The 20,936-nt window shown below is 52.1% G+C and overlaps 1 protein-coding gene across 1 annotated transcript; it reads left to right on the plus strand.

The window, feature by feature from the left end:
* The first annotated feature begins 232 nt into the window (after positions 1-232).
* PINK1 (PTEN induced kinase 1) lies at positions 233-20,767 on the plus strand. The gene is made up of 8 exons (XM_070382363.1): positions 233-677; positions 9,363-9,650; positions 11,056-11,156; positions 13,197-13,379; positions 13,905-14,068; positions 17,550-17,677; positions 18,014-18,250; positions 19,211-20,767. The coding sequence occupies exons 1-8, from the start codon at positions 282-284 to the stop codon at positions 19,478-19,480; spliced, it is 1,767 nt and encodes a 588-aa protein (XP_070238464.1). The 5' UTR covers positions 233-281; the 3' UTR covers positions 19,481-20,767.
* The last annotated feature ends 169 nt before the right edge of the window (positions 20,768-20,936 follow it).

Genomic DNA, 20,936 nt, shown 5'->3' on the forward strand with positions numbered 1-20,936 from the left:
TTCCCTCCTCAATGACGATGTCGCCAGAAGCAGCCAAGTTCACAGCCCTGACGTCCTTGAGAGGCCACCCCGCAGACGCTGCGGGCAAAAGTCTGAACAAAGTACGCGCCGGCAGGGACGGCCACAGCGCCCTCGCGCGTCCAGCCAGGAAACCGCCTGGGTGACGGCCCCGCCCACCGGAGCCCGCGCCCGCGCCCGCGCCGAGGCTCCGCCCCGAAGTTGAGGCGTTGTGTCAGGCGCCCCGGACGCCCGCAGGTCCCCAGGGACCGGGCGGCGACGCCATGGCGGTGCGACAGGCGCTGGGCCGGGGCCTGCAGCTGGGCCGAGCGCTGTTCCTGCGCTTCACGGCCAAGCCCGGCCCGGCCTACGGCTGGGGCCGGCCGGAGCGGCCCGGCCCCGCGGCGGGCTGGGGCCGCGGAGAGCGCCCGGGCCCGGCCGCGGGACGCGGCACGGAGCCGTGCAGGCTCGGGCTCGGGCTTCCCGGCCGCTACCGCTTCTTCCGCCAGTCGGTGGCCGGGCTGGCGGAGCGGCTCCAGCGGCAGTTCGTGGTGCGGGCCCGGGGCGGTGCGGGCCCTTGCGGCCGCGCTGTCTTTCTGGCCTTCGGGCTTGGGCTGGGCCTCATCGAGGAGAAGCAAGCGGAGGGCCGGCGGGCCGCCTCAGCCTGTGAGGAGATCCAGGTGAGTGTCGGCGGCGGGCGGGGCAGGGTCGGGGGCGGGGGGGGAGGATCGGGATGGGGCGGGGGCGGGGCCCCACTTTGGTGAGGGGCGGGGCCGGAGCCGGGATGGGGCGGGGCCAAGTGCGGGGGCGGGGCCCACTTGGGTGCGGGGCGGGGCCGGGGAGACCGAGCTGGGGCAGGAGCCGGGCTTGGGGCGGGGCTAAGTGTGGGAGCCGGGTCCGAGTTGGGGGCGGGGCGGAGCGGAGCGGGCTGCCTTCGGGCCTGGGGTCAAGATTTAGCTTGTTCAATCGCGCAGTCTTGTCCCACTCTCTGCGACCCCATGGACTGCAGCACGCCAGGCTTCCCTGTCCATCTTCAACTCCCAGAGCTTACTCAAACTCATGTCTGTCGCGTCGGTGATGCCATCCAACCATCTTCTCCTCTGCGTCCCCTTCTCCTCTTGCCTTCAATCTTTGCCAGCATCAGGGTCTTTTCAAATCAGCCAGTTCTTTGCATCAGGTGGCCAAAGTATTGGAGTTTCAGCTTCAGCATCAGTCCTTCCAATGAATACTCAGGACTGATTCTATTTATCTTGTAGCTGGGAATTCCTTGGCAATCACTGATTAAGGCTCATTTGTTACTGATCTCCTGGTACCAGGCCAGTACCTCACTTTGGTTTTACTATCTTCCCTTCCTCAAACGGGGGTTTCCAGGTAGCTCAATTGGTAAAGAATTCTCTTACAATACGAGAGACCCTGGTTCGATTCCTGGGTCCAGAAGATACACTGGAAAAGGGATAGGCTACGCACTCCAGTATTCTGGCCTGGAGAATTCCATGGACAGTCCATGGGGTCACAAAGAGTCAGACAGGACTGAGAGACTTTCACTTTCTCAAACTGCATGGTTTGAAAGATATACTAATTACATAGCTCCTGGACTTCCCTGGTGGCTCAGGCAGTAAAGTGTCTGCCTACAATGCAGGAGACCCTGGTTCGATCCCTGGGTTGGGAAGATCCCCTGGAGAAGGAAATGGCAACCCACTCCAGTACTCTTGCCTGGAAAATTCCATGGACGGAGGAGCCTGGTAGGCTACAGTTCATGGGGTCGCAGAGTCGGACACGACTGAGCGACTTCAATGTCAATGTCAATGTGTCTCCAAGGCCAATGACCTTCTGTAAATTTTCTAAAATTTAAGGACAGCTAAATCCTAACCCTTATATTCCAGAGGTAGTTGTCATCCCCAATATATGGATGAGGGAGGTGAAAAGTGAAGTAACTTGCTGAAGTCACAAGTCTGACTTTCACAGAACCTGTGTGTGCTGTTGTTAACCACTTGCCAGCCAGGCAGCCTCCACAGTTTAGCCAATTAGTGACATAGCTGAAGCCGCAGTAAAAACCCAAACAGCAGGAGAAAACAGCAGGCCTAGTTAACAACCTGTGTAGAGTTATCTGGGGTGACTAAAATGCTTAGTTCTTGGGCTTTTTAAGTGTTTTAAAGAGCTCAGAGGATTCTGTTTCTACTCAACCAAAATCTCTACTTCTCCAGAGAAACAGAAGGAATAGGATGTGTTTATTAAAAGGCAGCTTTATTTGAAGGAATTGGCTCTGCTGTTCTGGAGTCTGGCAAGTTCAGACTGCAGGGCAGACAGGCAGGCTGGACACCCGGGGAAGAAACATTGTTAAGTTCAAGTCTGAAGACCATCTGCTAGCACAGTTTCCTCCTCTTCAGGGAGGCCCTTCTTCCTGGGGTTGGGAACCATTCACTGCCTTAGTACAGCCCCTGCGTTTTACAGCTGAACGCTGAGGTGGTGCAAGGTGGGGTGATTTGCCCAAGGACACAGCTGGTTGAAGACCAAGCAGTGTTGGTCTTTAAGCTCCCATGTTTCCTGGCTTTCCGCCCAGGTCGTGTTACTCATCACCAGAGCGTCTCATGTCTACGCCCTGGCCCCTGTGAGGCAACAGGTGACACCTGGTCTAGGCCGCATTCTCTGCCCCTGTCTTTTGTTACAGCTCAGCTGGCAGAAGCCAAGGTGGCCAACTTGACAAACCCTACTTAAAATTACAGCGGGTGTTTCTAAACTGAGGAGCTAGATCCTCCTAGCTTACCATCTCCACATCCTTGCCTCACACTTCATTCTTCTGTGTCTTAAAATTTTTAATTAATTACAAATTAATTTTTTAAATTCTTGCATTTGACTTCTTTGGAAAGAAAATCAGAGTACCAGATTTGGCAACCCGTGTGCTAAAATTCTAATTCTAATGCTAATTCCATATGGTGTCATACTGGAGTAGACCAGACCAGTCCCTTTAGATGCATTTGGAAAGCATTTTGTTGGGGGAACCCTTTATAAAATAGGCCAAAGATATGAACATATATTTCACCAAGAGGAGATACAGATGCCAAATAAGGATAGTTGAATCATTAGGGAAATGCAAATTGAAAATACAATGTGGTATCTCTGCATACTTATTAGAGCAACTAACATTTTAAAAATAAGTGATAATAGCGAATGCTTGTGAGGATGCAGAGAAACTGGATCAATGGTGAAAATCTAAAATAGTACAGCCACTCTGGAAATTAGTCTGCAGTTTCTTACAAAACTAAACATACATTTATCATATGACCCAGCCATTGCAGTCTTGGGCGTTTACCCAGAGAATTGAAAATTTATGTTCACACAAAAACCTGTACCTGAGTAGCTGCTATGGGAAACAGTTCCCCCAAACATTAAAAATAGAATTATTGTATGATCCCAGCAATTCTACTTCTTGGTATATAGCCAAAAGAATTGAAAGCAGGGATTCTGAACAAATATTTGTACACCTATGTTCATAGCAGCATTATTCACAATAGTCAAAAGGTAGAAGCAACCCAAGTGGCCATCAATGGGTGTTAAATCTTGTACACCAGTATTTATGGCTGCATCCCTCATAATAGCAAAATACTAAAAACACAAACATCCTTTAGCTGGTGAATTGTTAAACAAACCCTGGTATATACAGTGGAATACTAATAATAAGGAATTACAAGGAATCAGCATTGATACAGGTAACAACTTCAGTGAACCTCAGGGGCATTATGCTTAGTGAAAAAAGTCAGTTCCAAATGGTTGCATCCTGTGATTCTATTTATATAACATTCTTGAAATGACAGAATGGTAGAGATGGGGAACAGGTCAGTGGTTGCCAGGGACGTGGTTGCATGGGGCATGGCGGGGGTGGTGCAAAAACAAAGAGGCAGCTCAAAGGGATTCTGTGATGGAGCAGGTCTGTATCTTGGTGATTACATGAATCTGTAGGTGGGGTGAAATCGCACAGAGCTACACCGCAGGGGCATGCACACGAGTGAATGCGGGTTAGAAAAGATGGTGAGAACTGGGTAAGATCTGCAGCCTCGTTGACAGTAGAGTGTGTCGTCACTTTCCTGGGTTTGATACTGTCCTAGTGCCTCGTGACGGAGAAGGCGATGGCACCCACCCCAGTCCTCCTGCCTGGAAAATCCCATGGACGGAGGAGCCTGGTGGGCTGCAGTCCCGGGTTTCTGGGAGTCGGACACGACTGAGCGACTTCACTTTCACTTTTCACTTTCCTGCATTGGAGAAGGAAATGGCAACCCACTCCAGTGTTCTTGCCTGGAGAATCTCAGGGACAGGGGAGCCTGGTGGGCTGCCGTCTATGGGGTCGCACAGAGTCGGACACGACTGAAGCGACTTAGCAGCAGCAGCAGTGCCTCGTGAGAGGTCAACTGGGGGAAACTGGGAGAAGGGCACACAGGACACTTTGTTGGGTTTTTTTTGGCAGCTTCCTGTAAGTCTATATTTATTTCAAAATAAAGCTTTAAAAATTTTATCTCATCCTCAAAACTATGGTTGACTGAGGATTACACGATGCTTCTTTGGCTCCACAGAATTTAGAAACTGGTTGGCAAGGCAAGACAGACTTTCATTTTTAAAAAAAATTAAAAGTTCTCATGCGAAGTGTTTTAGCTTATAGACTCCCAGTGCTTTAGGAATCTTCCAGAAGGAAAGACTACTGCGGGCTGAGTGGTCAGCACTTGTTATAGGGGAAGCAGGAGCTTGAGTTGGGACTTGATGGATGAGTAGGGATGAACAGGCAGAGCAAAGACAGTATTTCAGGGGGCAAGGGGAGGGGAAGAGTTTGAGCAAAGGTTCAGGGAGAGGCATGTGAGAGACCAGTATGGGCAGTGCAGACCAGCCTGCAAAACAGTTTTCATATATAGGAAGTGTCAGGACAAGGCACTGAGTAATGCATAAGTTGGGTTCTTTTTTTTCGGTGGTGGTGCTGGTCTTTCTCGCTGCGTGCGGGGCTAGTCTTTGTTGCAGTGCACAGGCTTCTCATTGTGGTGACTGCTCTTGTCGCGGAGCAGGGCTCCAGGGCGCACAGGTTCAGTGGTTGCAGTACACAGGCTCAGGAGTTGTGGGGCACAGGCTTAGTTGCTCTGAGGCTTGTGGAGTCTTCCCGGATCAGGGATCAAACCCATGTCCCCTGCACTGGCAGGCAGATTCTTATCCACTGGACCACCAGGGAAGCCCATCAGTTAGGTTCTGCTGCAACATTTGAAAGCAATGGGCTTTCACTGGACTCAGAAGCAGGTAAGGAAGGACATGAGTGGGAAAGTCTGGAGGCGAGTGACTAGCCATAGAAAGGGAGGGATCAGCAGATGAGATGGGATTTGAGGAGGAAGGTAGAGTTTGGGCAACTGGCGGAATGATGTCACCTGCCTGAAGTAGGCAAGAATACCAATTTGGGGGAAATGGCCTCTTTCCCCGTGCACCCCCACCTACACTTCCATCTAATTCCATCAGAACTCTTGTACTCTTTGTCTCCTTTCTGTAAACAAAATGGCCCCCCAGCTTCCTAAGAGGCAGAAACAGGGAGACAGGTGTATGGTCAGGCCACTCAAGATGGCGGTTCTCTTGCTCTCTGTATATCCCCTGTGGGACCGGTCCCTGCTTCAGCTACATCCTCCTCACAGGAACATGCTTGCCCCCTGCCCCAGCTATGGTTGTTTTCAGCTTTGGGCCAGAGCAGCTCCACCTGCTAGTTTATTAACAACATACTGACCAGAGACATTAATAATATGTCTTTTGTTACCTAATCGTTATTGACCAGAGTCGTCTTTTAATATTCACTTATATAAAAATCGCTGGCCCCAGTTGTTAGTTTCTGCAAAAATCCCCCAATTGATAATATGTTCAAGGGAAACATCTGTCCTCGTGATGGTCGTTAACCTGAGGGGCTGTGAGGGACATGCCCCAGCCACCGGTTTCCCTGGTAACTAATGAGCCAACCTGACTTCAATTCCTTCTGTAAATAGCAGCACTCCCCTCCACCCGACTCCCTGCCCAGTAGTGAAGATTGCTGCCGGGTCCTGCCTGCTGCACATGGTGGGGTGTTGCTCGAGGACCTTTTTCTGTAGACATGTAAGGTTCTCTGTCACTGTCTCCGGGCTTTTGCTTGGGTCATCTGAAGGCTGGGCAACTACAAGGCTTGCGGGCCTTTGGGGTACAACCTAACAATTGGTGAGCCAGCCAAGAAAGCTCCTGTAAATACCAAGATGTTGGGAAAGGACAGGGAGCTTGGTTGGGGAAAGGAAAGCTTTTGGGGAAATCCCAGGGTGGTCGCCCACCAGCTGTGGCCCCTGTGACAGCTGACTACCGTGAGAGCCGTCTTTCTCGCCCATTATGCTGATGCTTTCCTGTTAACCTTGGGGTCTCTTTCTTGTTTACATGTAGCAGCCCCGTGCTCATGGGTCATCTGATCGCACAGGGATGGCTGATGAATTCAGACAGAATGCAAGGACCTGGATTGTCTGTGAAATACAGGCACACCCCTGACCCACCCCCCCAAGCAATGTAGACTCAGGTTTAGGGTTTTAACTCAGGGACAGGCTTGTGAACTGGACATGGCCAGTTTCTTGCAAAGGCTTGTTTGGGGCCTGTGGCAATGGCAAAACGATTAAAGCATACCCTTGGGCTTCTGGTCCCAGCTTTGAAAGGGAGCTGAGCAACAATAGTAGTGTGATGGAACAGCAGTGATATGCAGCCTACGATGCATTACAGCTGATGGAAGACGTTACAAAAGGCCTATCTGTGTTTTCGAGTGACACCAAAAACCCACCTTACCAGCCACAAAGTTCAGAAATGGACCAAAAAAACAAATAACATACACTGGCATGTCCATCTACCTTACAGCTCCACTGCACCTGGGCTTCTGGGACTGATGAAAGCGAAAGCGACGGTCGCTCAGTCGTGTCCAACTCTTTGTGACTCCATGGGCTATACAGTCCATGGAATTCTCGAGGCCAGAATACTGGAGTAGGTAGCCTTTCCCTTCTCCAGGGGATCTTCCCAGCTCAGTGTTCAGACCCAGATCTCCCACATTGCAAGTAGATTCTTTACCAGCTGAGCCACAAAGGAAGCCCAAAAATACTGGCGTGGGTAGCCTATTTCTTCTCTAGCGGATCTTCCCAACCCAGGAATCGAACCAGGGTTACCTGCATTGCAGGCGGATTCTTTATCAGCTGAGCTGTGAGGGAAGCCCAGTGGGCGGGATAAAGGAACTCTTTCAGCAACAGTTGAGATGTGAAACCCACTCTCTCACCGTGTGACCACGTGTGACCCAGGAGGCTAACCCCAGACCTACCAGCTATAACTGAACGTCCCAGGAGTGACCGTCCCCCTGCCTCTGCCACATTAACCCAGAGGCCACTTGTCCACACCCTCTAAGTTCAGCTGTTGATTGCCAAAGGACCACTGCCAGCTGTGGGCTGGGGCAGTAACTCACAGGTTGGTCCTCGCCACAGGACCGCCCCCCGGGGAAATATAAAGCGGTCCGGGACTGGCAGATAAGACCCTCGTGGTTTGGGCTTGCCACCCTGTGGGGCAGGGGATTAGAAAGGGGTTTGCAGATCTCACCTTCTTACAGATCTTCTACCCAGCTCTACCTAAGACTACTTAAAGGAATTAGTCTGGGCCTCTACTGGAGAAAGGCACCATTCTGTTAACCCTGGGGTCTGTCACACCGCCTCTCTCGGACTGGCATTGGCTGTGGGGACTGAAAGTGGACCGGCGGTGTGGTCCCACCGGCTGGCCAGGACGAAAACCACAGGATGGGTGGGCTCTCACAATGCTGGTACTACTTGTATTTTGCCTAGTGGTCACGACCTTCCCTATATTATGTAAATGTAAACATCCTACATTTTGTCCCTTATCTGAGCAGAGAGCATCTGTCCAGTGACTGGGCGACCATGGTGGCCTAACTGTGAGATGAGTCTGGGAATTTCCCTGATGGTCCAGTGGTTAAGAATCCGCCTTCTGGTGCAGGGGACGTGGGTTACATCCCTGGTCAAGGAACTAAAATCCCACATGCCATGCAGTGAAGCTCCTGTGGCCAAACTAAAGAAGCCAGCACCAAAGACCAGCATGCTGCAGCAAAGACCAGCACAGCCAAAAAAATGAAAAGCCTATAGAGATGAGTCTGACCAGCGGGTCTCCAGCAAGATGCTCAGTCCTCCTGCGTCCCTGGGCCCCTCCAGACTCTGAGCTGCTGGGGTCCGTATTGCATCTGTGGTGTTTGGTTGCAGCGCACCTCTGCATACCTGACCCCAGGGACGTCACGGGGAGGGCTGGACCAAGACTGTAAGGGCCGCGCAGGGTCTGTGGGAGTGGAGTGTGTGGTCTGGGCGCTCAAGATGGCCTCTCTCTTGCTCTCTGTTAATCCCCTGCTGGACCTACAGGTCCAGGGAGCTGGACCAGTGCCTGCTCCCCTACAGCCTCCTCACAGGAGGTGTTTGCCCCCTGCCCCAGCTATGGTTGCTCTAAGCCTTAGGCCAGAACCACTCCACCTGCTGGTGTATTAAAGGGAAACATCTGCCCTGGTGATGGTCATGAACCTGCCGGTTTCCCTGGTAACTAATGAGCCAACCTGACCAGTTCCCCTTGTGAATGGTAGCTGCCTCCTCCCCAGAGGAGCCAAGATTGCTGTCAGGTCCTTCCTGCTGTCTGCCACACACACTGGGATGCTGCTCCAGGACCCCCTGCTGCAGACATATAAGATTCCCCATCCAGTAAACCATGGATGGCATTGTCACTGACTCCAAGCTCCGTCATCAGCCATCTGGAGGCTGGCCATCTACAGGACCTGCAGGTCCTCGGGGTTCAGGCCAACAACAGGACCCGATGACTGGCTCCAGGGAGCCTCCTGATTTTCAGCCCCTTGCTTGCAAGAGCAGCCCGAGGTCATTCACAAGCGGGAGGGGTGGCTGTGACCACATGCTCCTGCCCGTCCACAGCTCTTGGTAACCGTCCAGTAGCTGCCTGCCGAGGCCTTTGCAGAAAGAACCATCTCCATAATCAGACACCTCCAAGATTGTGCTGGTAGCCTGACAGGCAGCAAAGGAGCAGTGTGCCAGCTGCAGAACTGGGGAATTGTGACCTCTTAACTCACACAGTGTTCTGTGTTGGACTGTCGCGGTGACTGCCATGAAGTGGCAGTTTGAGAACCACTCTGAATAAGGAGAGAACAGAGGCTGGCTCGAGCCCAGGACCAACAGTAGCACCCAGTTTGGTTGTTTTATTAGCACTCGATCTGCCAGTGGAGATTTGGCCTCGCTGTACCACTCTATCCCTTCACTGAAGCCTCACGGGGCTGCCGAGCTCATGGTGCCTGCTGGTTTTCTTCACAGGCAATTTTCACCCAGAAAAACAAGCTGCTCCCAGACCCACTGGACACCCGACGCTGGCAGGGTTTCCGGCTGGAGGAGTATCTGATCGGGCAGTCCATTGGCAAGGGCTGCAGTGCCGCCGTCTATGAGGCCACCATGCCTGTGTTGCCCCAGAACCTGGAGGAGGCAGAGAGCCTGGGCCAGCTTCTTCCAGGGAAGGGCCCAGAGATCCTTTCACGAGGAGAGGAGGCGCCAGCCCCACGGGCCCCGGCCTTCCCCTTGGCCATCAAGATGATGTGGAACATCTCGGTAAGAGTGGGGCCTTCCATCTCTAAAGTCATCCTTTTTCAAAATCCCCTTCTTGTTGGGCGGGTAACCAGATGGCACTTTCTCCCAGGAAGTAAATAGGAACCAGAAGATTCTCCACAGGACAGGTGCCTCACGCTCTCGTGCGGCAGTCTGAAGCGGTGTTACAGTCTTAGAGTGTAGCCTGCCCACGCGTCACCTGAGGTCAGGTTAGAAGGCAGGTTCTGAGCGCCGGTGTGGGGTGGAGCCCGAGGTCCCGCCTCCCTAATGGGCTCCCAGGCCACTGGGCTGTGAGCCACACTGAGTGGCGAGGGCCCGGGGCGTCTGGGCGGATGAGCGCATTTCAGGGCTGCAGTGTGCTCTGTCCTCTCGCTCCCTGACCTGCTCGTGGGGAAGGAGGAGCCACGTGCCTTCCTCTGAGCTCGCCTCCCACCACACTCCAGACCCAAGACTGATGTGCCAGCTCTCTGCTCTTAACCCTTGCAGAACTCAAGACTTTGGCAAGTTGAGTATTTTTCCCACCCAAAAACAAAGATTTTTGTCCATTTAGAGTAGTTTCTGTATCTTGCCATTACATGGTGGGAGGAGGGTTAGGAAATTCATCGAGACTTGATGGTATTTTCTGCTGCCCAGAGCCTCTCTCCAAGGCTGAGGGGGACACAGCCACATAGCTCATGCTGGGCCCTGAAGGATGTGGTTTGTGCCTTGATTTGGGGAATGAAGCTTGTTAGACTGTGCTTCCATGCTGGGCTGTTAGCTAACAAGTAGCCAACCCCTCACCCCACGCCCACTGCCAGGAAACATCCAGTCTTAACATCAAAACTCCCACTGGTTGGGGCATGACAGCAAATGCATTCACAAAAGCTAAAAGACTTAATTCTTAAAGGATTCTTTATAGGTGTCGCCAGTCCTGAGAGCTGTTCATAATGAAATGAGGAAAATACGGGGCTTTTCCTCATTGTTTGTTGCTTTTTGCTGGTTGATAGAGGGCTGTTCTGTGATTCAGTGCGAGTTTATCCAGGGTGGGCTTGTCGGGCTCAGCCTGTCTGCTGAAGGGAGCCTTCATGGGTGAGTGTTCGTGCTCGGTGGTCAGGTCTGAGCCTGGTGGTGCCCGGAGGCCTCTGTGGCAGGAAGAGGAGCCCCTGCCGTGGTCGTCTCGACATCTCCTCCGGCCCTGGGAACCTGAGCTGCCGAGAGTTTGAGGCGTGGGCAGCATCCTCTGGGTTGGCATGAATGGCACCTCTGCCTCCTTTCTCCCTGGAGAAACTAGGCTTGGCTTGCAACTCAGAGAGGTTATGAGCTTGAAAGTCAAAGCCAGTTCCAGGCAGTAGTTGTCCTGCTCCAGATTACAAGGAGGGCCTGGGCTTCTTGGACCCGTGTAATTCTGGACCTGTTATGGATGTTCCAGGCAGGCTCATCCAGCGAAGCCATCTTTAGCACAATGAGCCAGGAGCTGGTCCCAGCCAGTCGAGTGGCCTTGGCCGGGGAGTATGGAGCGGTCACTCACAGGTAAGCAGCCATCTGCCCCACCTCGCCCCGCCACGGAGCAGCACCCACACCTGTGCCCTCCGCACAGCGTCTGACGCGACACACACACCCCCACAGACACAATAAACGCCCACTGAACAGTGTAGTCAGTGATGGGCTTTCAGTTGGGGGATAATTGTGAAAGACTGTAGTCTGACCCCAGCTGGAGATGCAGGTGGCTGACTCACGCTGGAGCAGGGAGAGAAGACCACCTAAAACCATCCTTCATCCTTCTGAACTAGGCGGATCTGGTTTATGACTCCTAAGTAATTCTCAGGTAGAGCACCCCAATTTTGCACGAATTGAATTCTGTCTGTCCCCAGCAGAGGTTAACACTCACTTTACAACTAACTGCCATGACCTGATGGTGCCAAGAGATTTTTTTAGTGGCCTTCCCCAAGAGTATCTTTGTGGCAGAGGCGCCTGAGAAGTGGCAGCAGATTCCAGTGTGGTCAGTGCTGGTCCGACCCCCGTCAGGCCTCCTGTCAGGATCGTTCTCCGTTCAAACACACACACCCCTCCCGGTGCGGCCACGCGCTTCCCTGGGTTTGCTGACAGCCGTGCAGCATGTTGCTGCTGTGGCGCCAACAGCCTTGTGCCGGGATCGTCGTTCTCCCAGAGGCTCTAATGGCCCAGGCCGGAATGATGCTCTGATGCCTTTGATCACCTAAGACAGGGGCCCGTTTGGACGAACCCCAGAGGAGCTGTTGGAGCCACTCACAGCCTGGCTCAAAGCTCGGACCTGAGGCAGCTCGGAGGACAGGCTGGGCGTGGGGCTCTCCCTGTTGCCTCGATGTCTCTGGGCTTCTGCTCCATCCGCCTCTCTCTGCCACCCTGCATCCTCATTTCCTGCCCGTAGGAATACTTCCGGCTTCCCTCAGGCCTCGTGGCACTGTTAAAAAGCAAACTCCTGTGCCTGACGTACAGTGAGGCCAAACAATACCAAAATGCCAGAGTTTGGAACAGAGAAAGGTTTATTACAGGACCATGGAAGGAGATGGGTGGCTCATGGCCCCCAAATGTCAAATTCCCCAAAGAGTTTCAGCAAAGCATTTTTAAAGGGCACATAAGGGAGAGGGGTGTCCCAGGGTATGTAACCGGCTCGTGCACAAATCTCCGGTAGATGGTGAGGTGACAGGGCAGTGTCACAGTGGTTAACAGCCTCAGTCCTCAGGCTCCAGGAGGTCTGCGGGCTATCTGCTCATGGTCATCAAGTGGTTACCATCTTCATTTGGTGGGGGTTTTTACATTTGTAAAACAGCTCAGCGAACTCAAGCGCGTTACAGCATCCTTTCAACACCTCAGCTCCATTTCCTATGCAGTTACTGCCGAGTTTTTCCTCACACTCCACAGAGAGCCTCTCCCCTTTTCCTGCCAAGCATCGGGTCTCAGACATGACTTCAGGCCCTTGGTTGCCCTTGGGTCAGGTGCGCACGCTTAGGCCTGGCAGCTCTGGGCAGGGGCGGGGCCACACCCAGTGGGCAGTCCTACAGCCTCTGTGTCTGAGCAGGGTGGTGGGATGGGGCTCCCGGAGCAGCAGAGGCCTGGGCAGAGCACCTGACGTGCGGGGGAATCGCTTCTACAAACTGCCTCTGTGTCGGTTCACTCAGAGGCTGACTGAGCTTGTGCCAGGTGTTAAGCTAGGGCCGGACCAGGGAGGTTCTGGGTCCTGTTATCCACCTTACAGGGTATGGTACTACTATATTCCCCTTTTGCATTTGAGACTGAGCCAAGAGACATTAAGCAGTGTGGCCAAGGACTTGGAGTGGCAGGCGTGGGGTTCAAGCCCAGGCAGCCCACTTCCAGGGCCTCTGGCCCCGTGCTCTTCCTCGTGGGATGGACGGGGTCACCAGTGTGATGAGTCACCGCGGCTTCCCTTCCAGCACCCCGCTCTGCACCTGGCACACACTTGGTATAGATATGGGTGGAGATGAATGTCAGTGTTGATTGTGGCCTCAGACTGTTGTATCCCAAGTGTCGTATCTGCTGCTCCCTCACGTTTGTCCCACCCGGCTGAAACAGAAGACCCAAGGGAGGTCCCAAGCAGCTGGCCCCGCACCCCAACATCATCCGGGTCTTGCGAGCCTTCACCTCGTCGGTGCCGCTGCTGCCAGGGGCCCTGGTCGACTACCCGGACGTGCTGCCCCCGCGTCTTCACCCCGCAGGCCTGGGCCATGGGCGGACTCTCTTCCTCGTCATGAAGAAGTGAGTGGCGGGACCTGGAGTGAGTGGGAGCTGGTCGCTGCCTCCAAGAGCCTGGGATCACAGGCCAGAGGATCCTCTCTCTTTGGGAGACAAGGGCAGGCTGAGGGCATGTGTCTCCCCTGGAGCGCAGTTTCCCTTTGGGACGGCCTTCCAGGCAAACAGAAGTGCATGTTCAGTCAGGTCATACTTCCCATCTAGTGCTCTTAGGACCTTTGACCGTAGCCCCCTGTATGCTCACCTTTCTCCTGCGTTGTTTTTTTTTTTTTAAACATAGACTCTTCTCCTTTCCTCCATCTCTGTGCCCCTGGCATTGCTGTGTGAGTGTTTTAAGGAAACGAGCAGCTGTCCTGTAACTTCTAACATGTGAGGCCCTAGCTCTTACTTCCTAATTCCAGGATGGTGGATAGAAACAGAACAGCTACTTAGGGAGCAAAGGAGTCAGGAGAAAGGCCATCATCCTAACAGGAAGTAAGGTGCTCGGGATGCTAGGCGCGTGATGACTGGCCCTGTTGTGCTCTCCACCAGCTACCCATGTACCCTGCGCCAGTACCTTCGCGGGAACACCCCGAGTCCCCGGCTGGCCACTGTGATGACTCTGCAGCTCTTGGAAGGGGTGGATCACCTGGTCCAGCAGGGCGTCGCGCACAGAGACTTGAAGTCCGACAACATCCTGGTGGAACTGGATGCAGGTAGCTGCCCGCCCCGCCCGAGCTGTCCAGGGTGGCCTGCACTTCAGGCTTGGGGACATTTGGGGCCTTCAGGTCTTTTCTGGTTTCTATGTTCTAAGTTGTGTCTTAGCTCTGCCCACAGAGATAAGCACTCTCTCCTTCAAGATGGATGGTTTTGTTCTTGTTTTGGTCTTTGTATTGTAAGAATATCTTCAGCAAGTACTGCTTGAATGTCAGCCCAGCTGCCTCTGGCAATGAGCTCCCCATCATTGGAAGCATTCAAGCAAAGCTGGGTGGCTACTTGCCTGGGGGTTCTGTAAAGGAGAGTCATTGTTTTGTTCTTGTTGTTTAGTTGCTAACTCATGTCTGACTCTCTGCAATCCCTTGGATTAGCCCACCAGGCTCCTCTGTCCATGGGATTTCCCAGGCAAGAATACTGGAGTGGGTTGCCTTTTCCTTCTTCAGGGGATCTTCTTGACCCAGGGATCGAACTTCTGTTCCCTGCAATACAGGCGGATTCTCTCATATGGTCAATTTTGAACTAAAAAGATTTAGGATAATTCAATATGCAATTAAATTCTAGAGGAACTGGCTTTTAAAGGAAGTCTGCATGAATCCTTTTCCAGATAACTAATTGATAATGCGCTGATTTTATCCAGTTCTTGGCTAAGGGACCTTGATTTCCTGGAGGCATGTCTGTATTTGTGTTGCTGGTCCCACTCAGATCTCTGGTGAGTGGGCAGCTGTCCAGGCCTTGCTGGCCTGTGTTCCTGGGTCAGCATGTCCTGAGAGTGGCTTTTGTTGTTGTTCAGTCACTCAGTCATGTCCAACTCTTTGTGACCCCATGGACTGCAGCACGCCAGGCCTCCCTGTCCATCACCAACTCCTGGAGCTTACTCAAACTCATGTCCATCGAGTCGGTGATGCCATCCAACCATCTCATCTTCTGTCATCCCCTTCTCCTCCCACCTTCAATCTTTCCCAGCATCAGGGTCTTTTCTAATGAGTCAGTTCTTCGCATCAGGTGGCCAAAGTATTGGCACTTTAGCATCAGTCCTTACAATGAATATTCAGGACTGATTTCCTTTAGGATGGACTGGTTGGATCTCCTTGCAGTCCAAGGGACTCTCATGAGTCCTCTCCAACACCACAGTTCAAAAGCATCAATTCTTCGGTGTTCAGCTGCCGGGGTCCAGCCCCAGCTGATCCAGGGAGTTCGAAGGGGAGACAGCGTCGGCGATTACCCTTGGCTTTAATTAAATACTAATCAAAGATATAAAGAGTAATAGAATGAGGATAGCTCAGTAGGAAAATTCAGCAGAGAAAAGAGGCTGAGTAGCTTGGTTTACACGGAAAATCAATATAACCTGTGACATCAGGTTAGCTCTGACCACGGAGGCCTCAGGTGCCCTCTCGAATAGCAGAGGGTGCCCTACCTTAGGCACCTTCTCGAGTGGGTCTTAGAAGCCCAGGCAAATAAGTGGTCGCAGAGGACCTCCGCACTCCAGATGGAAACTCAGCCAGAGGTTGAGAGAAAGAATGACATGGGGAGACCAAGCTTCGGTGAACAAGGCCCATAGCTTTATTTTCAACAAGGACTTATATACCCTAAGTTGCACATAGAGGATAATAGGGGATGTGAAATCATGCAAAGTCAGCAGTCTTTGATACTTATCGAAACCAGGGTTTCTTTTCTGCAAATTTATTGTATACAAATGGTTTAGGTGATTTACATCATCTTCTGGCCAGAAGGCCTATTAACATTTTATGACTCTGACAAAGGTTTGTCAACCGTAAGACTTATTTTCTCTAAGAGTAGTTATTTTCAAGTTTGGTGCCATCCTCTGAAGGTGCTAGATAAAGTTGCATTCCTATAGGGCCGAGGTGCAGTGGGTTTACAACAAAGGAAAGAATGTATTACCTTAAGGGTCTAAAGTTGCTAACACCAAGGCCACTACTTATTTTCTCTACATACAACTATATTAATTAATACACATTCAAGGATGCAACACAGGGGATGTGGAAACTTGGCAGCAAGCATTGGCTCATCAATGAAATCTTTTACTAGTTTTATTCTGACAGCTTCTAACTCTAAGAGGCTCTAAGCTATTTGAATATCTTAGGCTTCCCGTGCCTCTCGCGGCTGGGAGACTAAACAATCGTATGCATAGCTGTAGGAGTCCGGGTAAACTTGTCAGGTAAGTTAGAGAGCTATCTGAGGGGTTTAGATTTAAACACTCCTATTATGCCCAGGAACTTTATTAACTGGAGCTGTAAGTTAACTCCTTTTCAGAGAGAGCGAGATGGTGGTGGGGGACAGCCCCCCGTAAAGTCAGAGGTGAGAGCACAAAGCAGTAAAGTAGGCAGACTCTGGTTTTGGGGGTAGATGCTCGAGAATATCCAGGGGGACTCCTGAGGCTCGATCCCCCCTTTGCGTATGCTGAGCCTCCTTCCTCATGACCTTTGCCATGGGCAGAGTTCCTCACGCTGGCTCCCGGCATTCAGCCTTCTTTATGGTCAAACTCTCACATTCATACATGACTACTGGAAAAACCATAGCTTTGACTATATGGACATTTGTTGGCAAAGTAATATCTCTGCTTTTTAATACCCTCTCTGGGTTTGTCATAGCTGTTCTTCCAAGGAGCAAGCATCTTTTTATTGCATGGCTGCAGTCAACATCTGCAGTGATTTTGAAGCCCAAGAAAATAAAGCCTGTCACGGTTTCCATTGTTTCCCCATCTGTTTGCAGGAAGTGATGGGACCAGATGCCATGATCTTAGTTTTCTGAATGTTGAGTTTTAAGGCAGCTTTTTCACTCTCTTCTTTTACCTTCATCAAGAGGCTCTTTAGTTCTTCTTCACTTTCTGCCATAAGGGTGGTTTCATCTGCATATCTGAGGTTATTGATATTTCTTCCAACAGTCTTGATTCCAGCTTGTGCTTCATCCAGCTTGGCATTTCGCATGATGTACTCTGCATGTAAGTTAAATAAGCACAGTAACAATATACAGCCTTGATGTACTCCTCTCCCAATTTTGAATCATTCTGTTGTTCCGTGTCTGGTTCTCACTGTTGCTTCTTGACCTGCATACAGGTTTCTCAGGAGGCAGGTCAGGTGGTCTGGTATTCCCATCTCTTGAAGAATTTTCCACAGTTTGTTGTGATCCACACAGTCAAAGGCGTTAGTGTAGTCAGTGAAGCAGATGTTTTTCTGGAATCCTCTTGCTTTCTTAGTGATCCAACAGATGTTGGCAATTTGATCTCTGGTTCCTCTGCCTTTTCTAAATCTAGCTTGAACATCTGGAAGTTCTCAGTTGACTTACTGTTGAAGCCTCACTTGGAGAATTTTGGCATTACGTTGCTAGCATGTGAAATGAGTTGTGCAGTCGTTTGTTCCTGGGTCAGCGTGTTCTGAGGGTGGCTTTAGTGGAGGTATCGGAGGGCCTCGAGGTGCAGGGAGGGGAGGAGATGGCCTCTTACATCTGCGCGTCTCCCCACAGATGGCTGCCCCTGGTTGGTGATCACAGACTTTGGCTGCTGCCTGGCTGATGAGCGTGTCGGCCTGCAGTTGCCTTTCCCCAGCTGGTACGTGGACCGCGGCGGGAATGGCTGCCTGATGGCTCCCGAGGTGAGTCCCACTGAGTGTATCATGTGCCACCAGCAGAGCCTCTCCCACCAGGTTTCCTCCCTGTTTACTCAACACTTCCATCTTTTCTGACCCATAATTTATCAGAAGTCCCTTCCCTGTCTCTTCGCCTGGAACTGATGTCCCAGGAGAGATGAGTTTTGTCAGCCTGAAGTAGGCAGCCTGAGCACATTTGCTTGGATCTGAGCTACAGTTCATTTCAATTCTGGGTTCCTTGGGACAGAGTCCAGACTAGTGCATGAATCGGGTGCCGTGCAGGAGCACAAATAGGTTTCAAGTACCAGCAGCGTGACTGTTCACTTGTTGCTTTCCGAGCAGGTGTCCACGGCCTGCCCGGGCCCCAGGGCAGTGATCGACTACAGCAAGGCGGATGCCTGGGCGGTGGGCGCACTCGCCTACGAAATCTTCGGGCTCCCCAATCCCTTTTACGGCCAGGGCAGGGCCCACCTTGAAAGCCGCAGTTACCAGGAGGCTCAGCTGCCAGCACTGCCTGAGTGGGTGCCGCGGGACGTGAGGTGCCTGGTGAGGTCGCTGCTGCAGCGGGAGGTCTGCAAGGTGAGGTGGTTCAGGTTTACGGGGGTGTGTGGATGGGAACCTCAGGTCGCGTTCCAGAGTAAAGGGCAGGGCTGGGCAGGCACTGGAGTGAAAAACGGCTCCTCTGTCTTACAGAGGTGATGGCCACGTACAGAACACACAGCAGGCTGGAATACAGATAGGAGCAGGGGGCTGGCCACCAAGCTTGGAGTCAGGATTCCAGCAGTCAACTCCTCTTGGCTTTAGCTGCTTAAAGTTACTCAGAGGGAAAGAGATGCAGTTTTAAGACATGTTTAATGAAGATACAGAATCAGCTGAGATCTAGCCAGACAGATAGGATGAACTCTCCTGAGAGATCTGGACATTTTGAAATTACTCCAAAGGCTAACATATTTGAAACCTTAACAGGAGTGGCAGGGCCAGTGCGGGTGGCATGTGGAGTGGAAAAAGCACAGACAGAGCAGGGCTCAAAGTCCCGCCTACCGCTTGCCCCTCACCATGTGCAGCAGGCTGTCACATAGCGTGCGCTGCCGTCATGAAGTCAGGACAACTCCCCTCACCCCAGACACAGCTCCTGGGCCTTCAAGGCCTTGGACTGTGAAGGACTTCCCTGACAGTCCAGTGGTGGCCTCCCAAGATTCCAATGCAGGGGACACAGGTTCGATCCCTGGTTGGGGAACTAAGATCACATATGCCATGCTGCATGGTGAAAAAATCTTAATAAAAAAAAAGGCCCAGGATGGGGAGGCTATTCCAACAATGTCCCCTACCCCACCCCGCCCCAAATTTCATACCCATGTGAAAGCCTGGGGCGTGGGTAGAATTGGCCAGTGTGTGTGCAGAGTACTGCAGGAGGGAAGGGTGAAGAGTATGCTCAGGGCCAAAGAAGGGAAGACCCTGAAACAGGCTGCACTAACAAAGTGGGCTGTGGGTGAAGACTGTCACAGGTGTTCTAAGCTCCGGCCCCCCTTCCTGTTGCAGAGGCCATCCGCCCGAGTGGCTGCTAATGTGCTTCATTTAAGCCTCTGGGGTGAACACACGCTCGCCCCAAAGAACCTGAAACTAGACAAGATGATTGCCTGGCTCCTCCAACAATCGGCCGCCACCCTGCTGGCCAACAGGCTGACGGAGAAGAACTGTGTGGAAACAAAAATGAAGATGCTATTTCTGGCCAACCTGGAGTATGAAGCGCTGAGCCAGGCGGCCCTCCTCCTCGACTCCTGGAGGGCAGCCCCGAGACAGCTGCTGTAGCTGGTGAATCACTAAAAGAACTTTCCAGCATCTGTGTCGTGATGGTCTGTGAACGCTGAGTGAGTGCCTCCTAGGTGAGGGGCGGGGGTCAGGAGGAAGGACGGCACGGCGAGGGCGAGTCAGCCAAGAGAAGGCCTCAGGTTTGGCAGATGAAGGAGCAGCTCGAGGTCACGGTCTAGCCACTAACTCGCTCTAGCTGTGTGGCTTTGTCTAGCTGTGTGATTCTGATGCATCGTCCAAGTTCTCTTACCTGTGAAATGAAGACACCGCTCTCGAGAGAGGTCAGCAAACTTCTGTCGAGGGCCGGTGCTCAGGCTGTCGCAGCTGCTCAGCTCTGCCATCGTGGTGCAAAGACAGCCTTCAATGTGTGAACAAGTTCAGCTTCACTTAGGGACCCCGAGATTTGGAATTTCCTGTGTCACTATTTACTCTTTAATTTTTTCAACCACTTAAAAGGTAAAAACCATTTTTAGCTTGCAGGCCTGCAAAAATCAGGCAGCAAGCCAGACCGGCCCACAGACCAAGTTTGCCAACCCCTCGTCTAGATGACCGCAAAGGGCCTAACCCTCAAGAGAAATGCTAGCCAATTACCAGGCTCCTTTGTGTTTCGGCGCTGACCACGTGACCAGCCCTGGGCACACAGATCCAAAGGATGGGCTCTGTCCCAGGCGAGAGGCTGCTCGGGCGTAAACCACTGACCAGAGTCCTGTCCTCCTAGACCTCTGAAAAGTCAGTGGCCGAGCGGGTCTGTTAGGTGAGGCTGAGCTGAGGGAGGTCAGACCTGTGTTGTGGCCAGAGTTCACGCAGGTCAGGATAGTCAGGTGTCAGAGTGAACAGCCTGTGAGTGAGGCCCGAGACGGGAGCCACTGCCGTCAGTCAGTCATCTGTCCCGGAGCAGCCCGGGGTGCTGGTAACAAGCATCGCCGTGGAGCTCGTGCAGCCGCTGACTTGAGTCCAGCAGAGCGCCGGTGATTAATGACATGGAGATTAGCAGTGCAGTGTTCTGAACTTGCTGACTGTCCCTTCTGACTAGCATTTCTTACAGGAACTGTGACGAATTAAATGCATGTTGACAACTGCAAAATATGTAAGTGCCTCAAATGGAATACTTGGCTTTTAAGAGTAATCCTCACACTATAAAGACAATCATACTGGAGACGGAATCATACAACTTTACGTGTGCTTTTTAGGAACACAGCTAGGGCCTAAAGCAAGTTGAATATGCTGTAAGGTTCTTTTCAACCAAGCAGTTCTATAATTCTATTAAAGTCAAGTGCTGTTACCCTAGCTTTCCCATCTCTGTGATGTCCCCACTGGCCTTTATTAACCTTACTTCACTCCCCTTGACATTCAGCAGCTGTGTCATTTCCAGACTTCAGCAAAACTAAAAAGGGCCACTTACTACTTTGTACCCGTCATTTCTCAACAGCATCCCCCTGCCCCATCAGCAAAGTAC

This window comes from Bos mutus, chromosome 2, assembly GCF_027580195.1.
Source record: "Bos mutus isolate GX-2022 chromosome 2, NWIPB_WYAK_1.1, whole genome shotgun sequence".
Classification (NCBI taxonomy): domain Eukaryota; kingdom Metazoa; phylum Chordata; class Mammalia; order Artiodactyla; family Bovidae; genus Bos; species Bos mutus.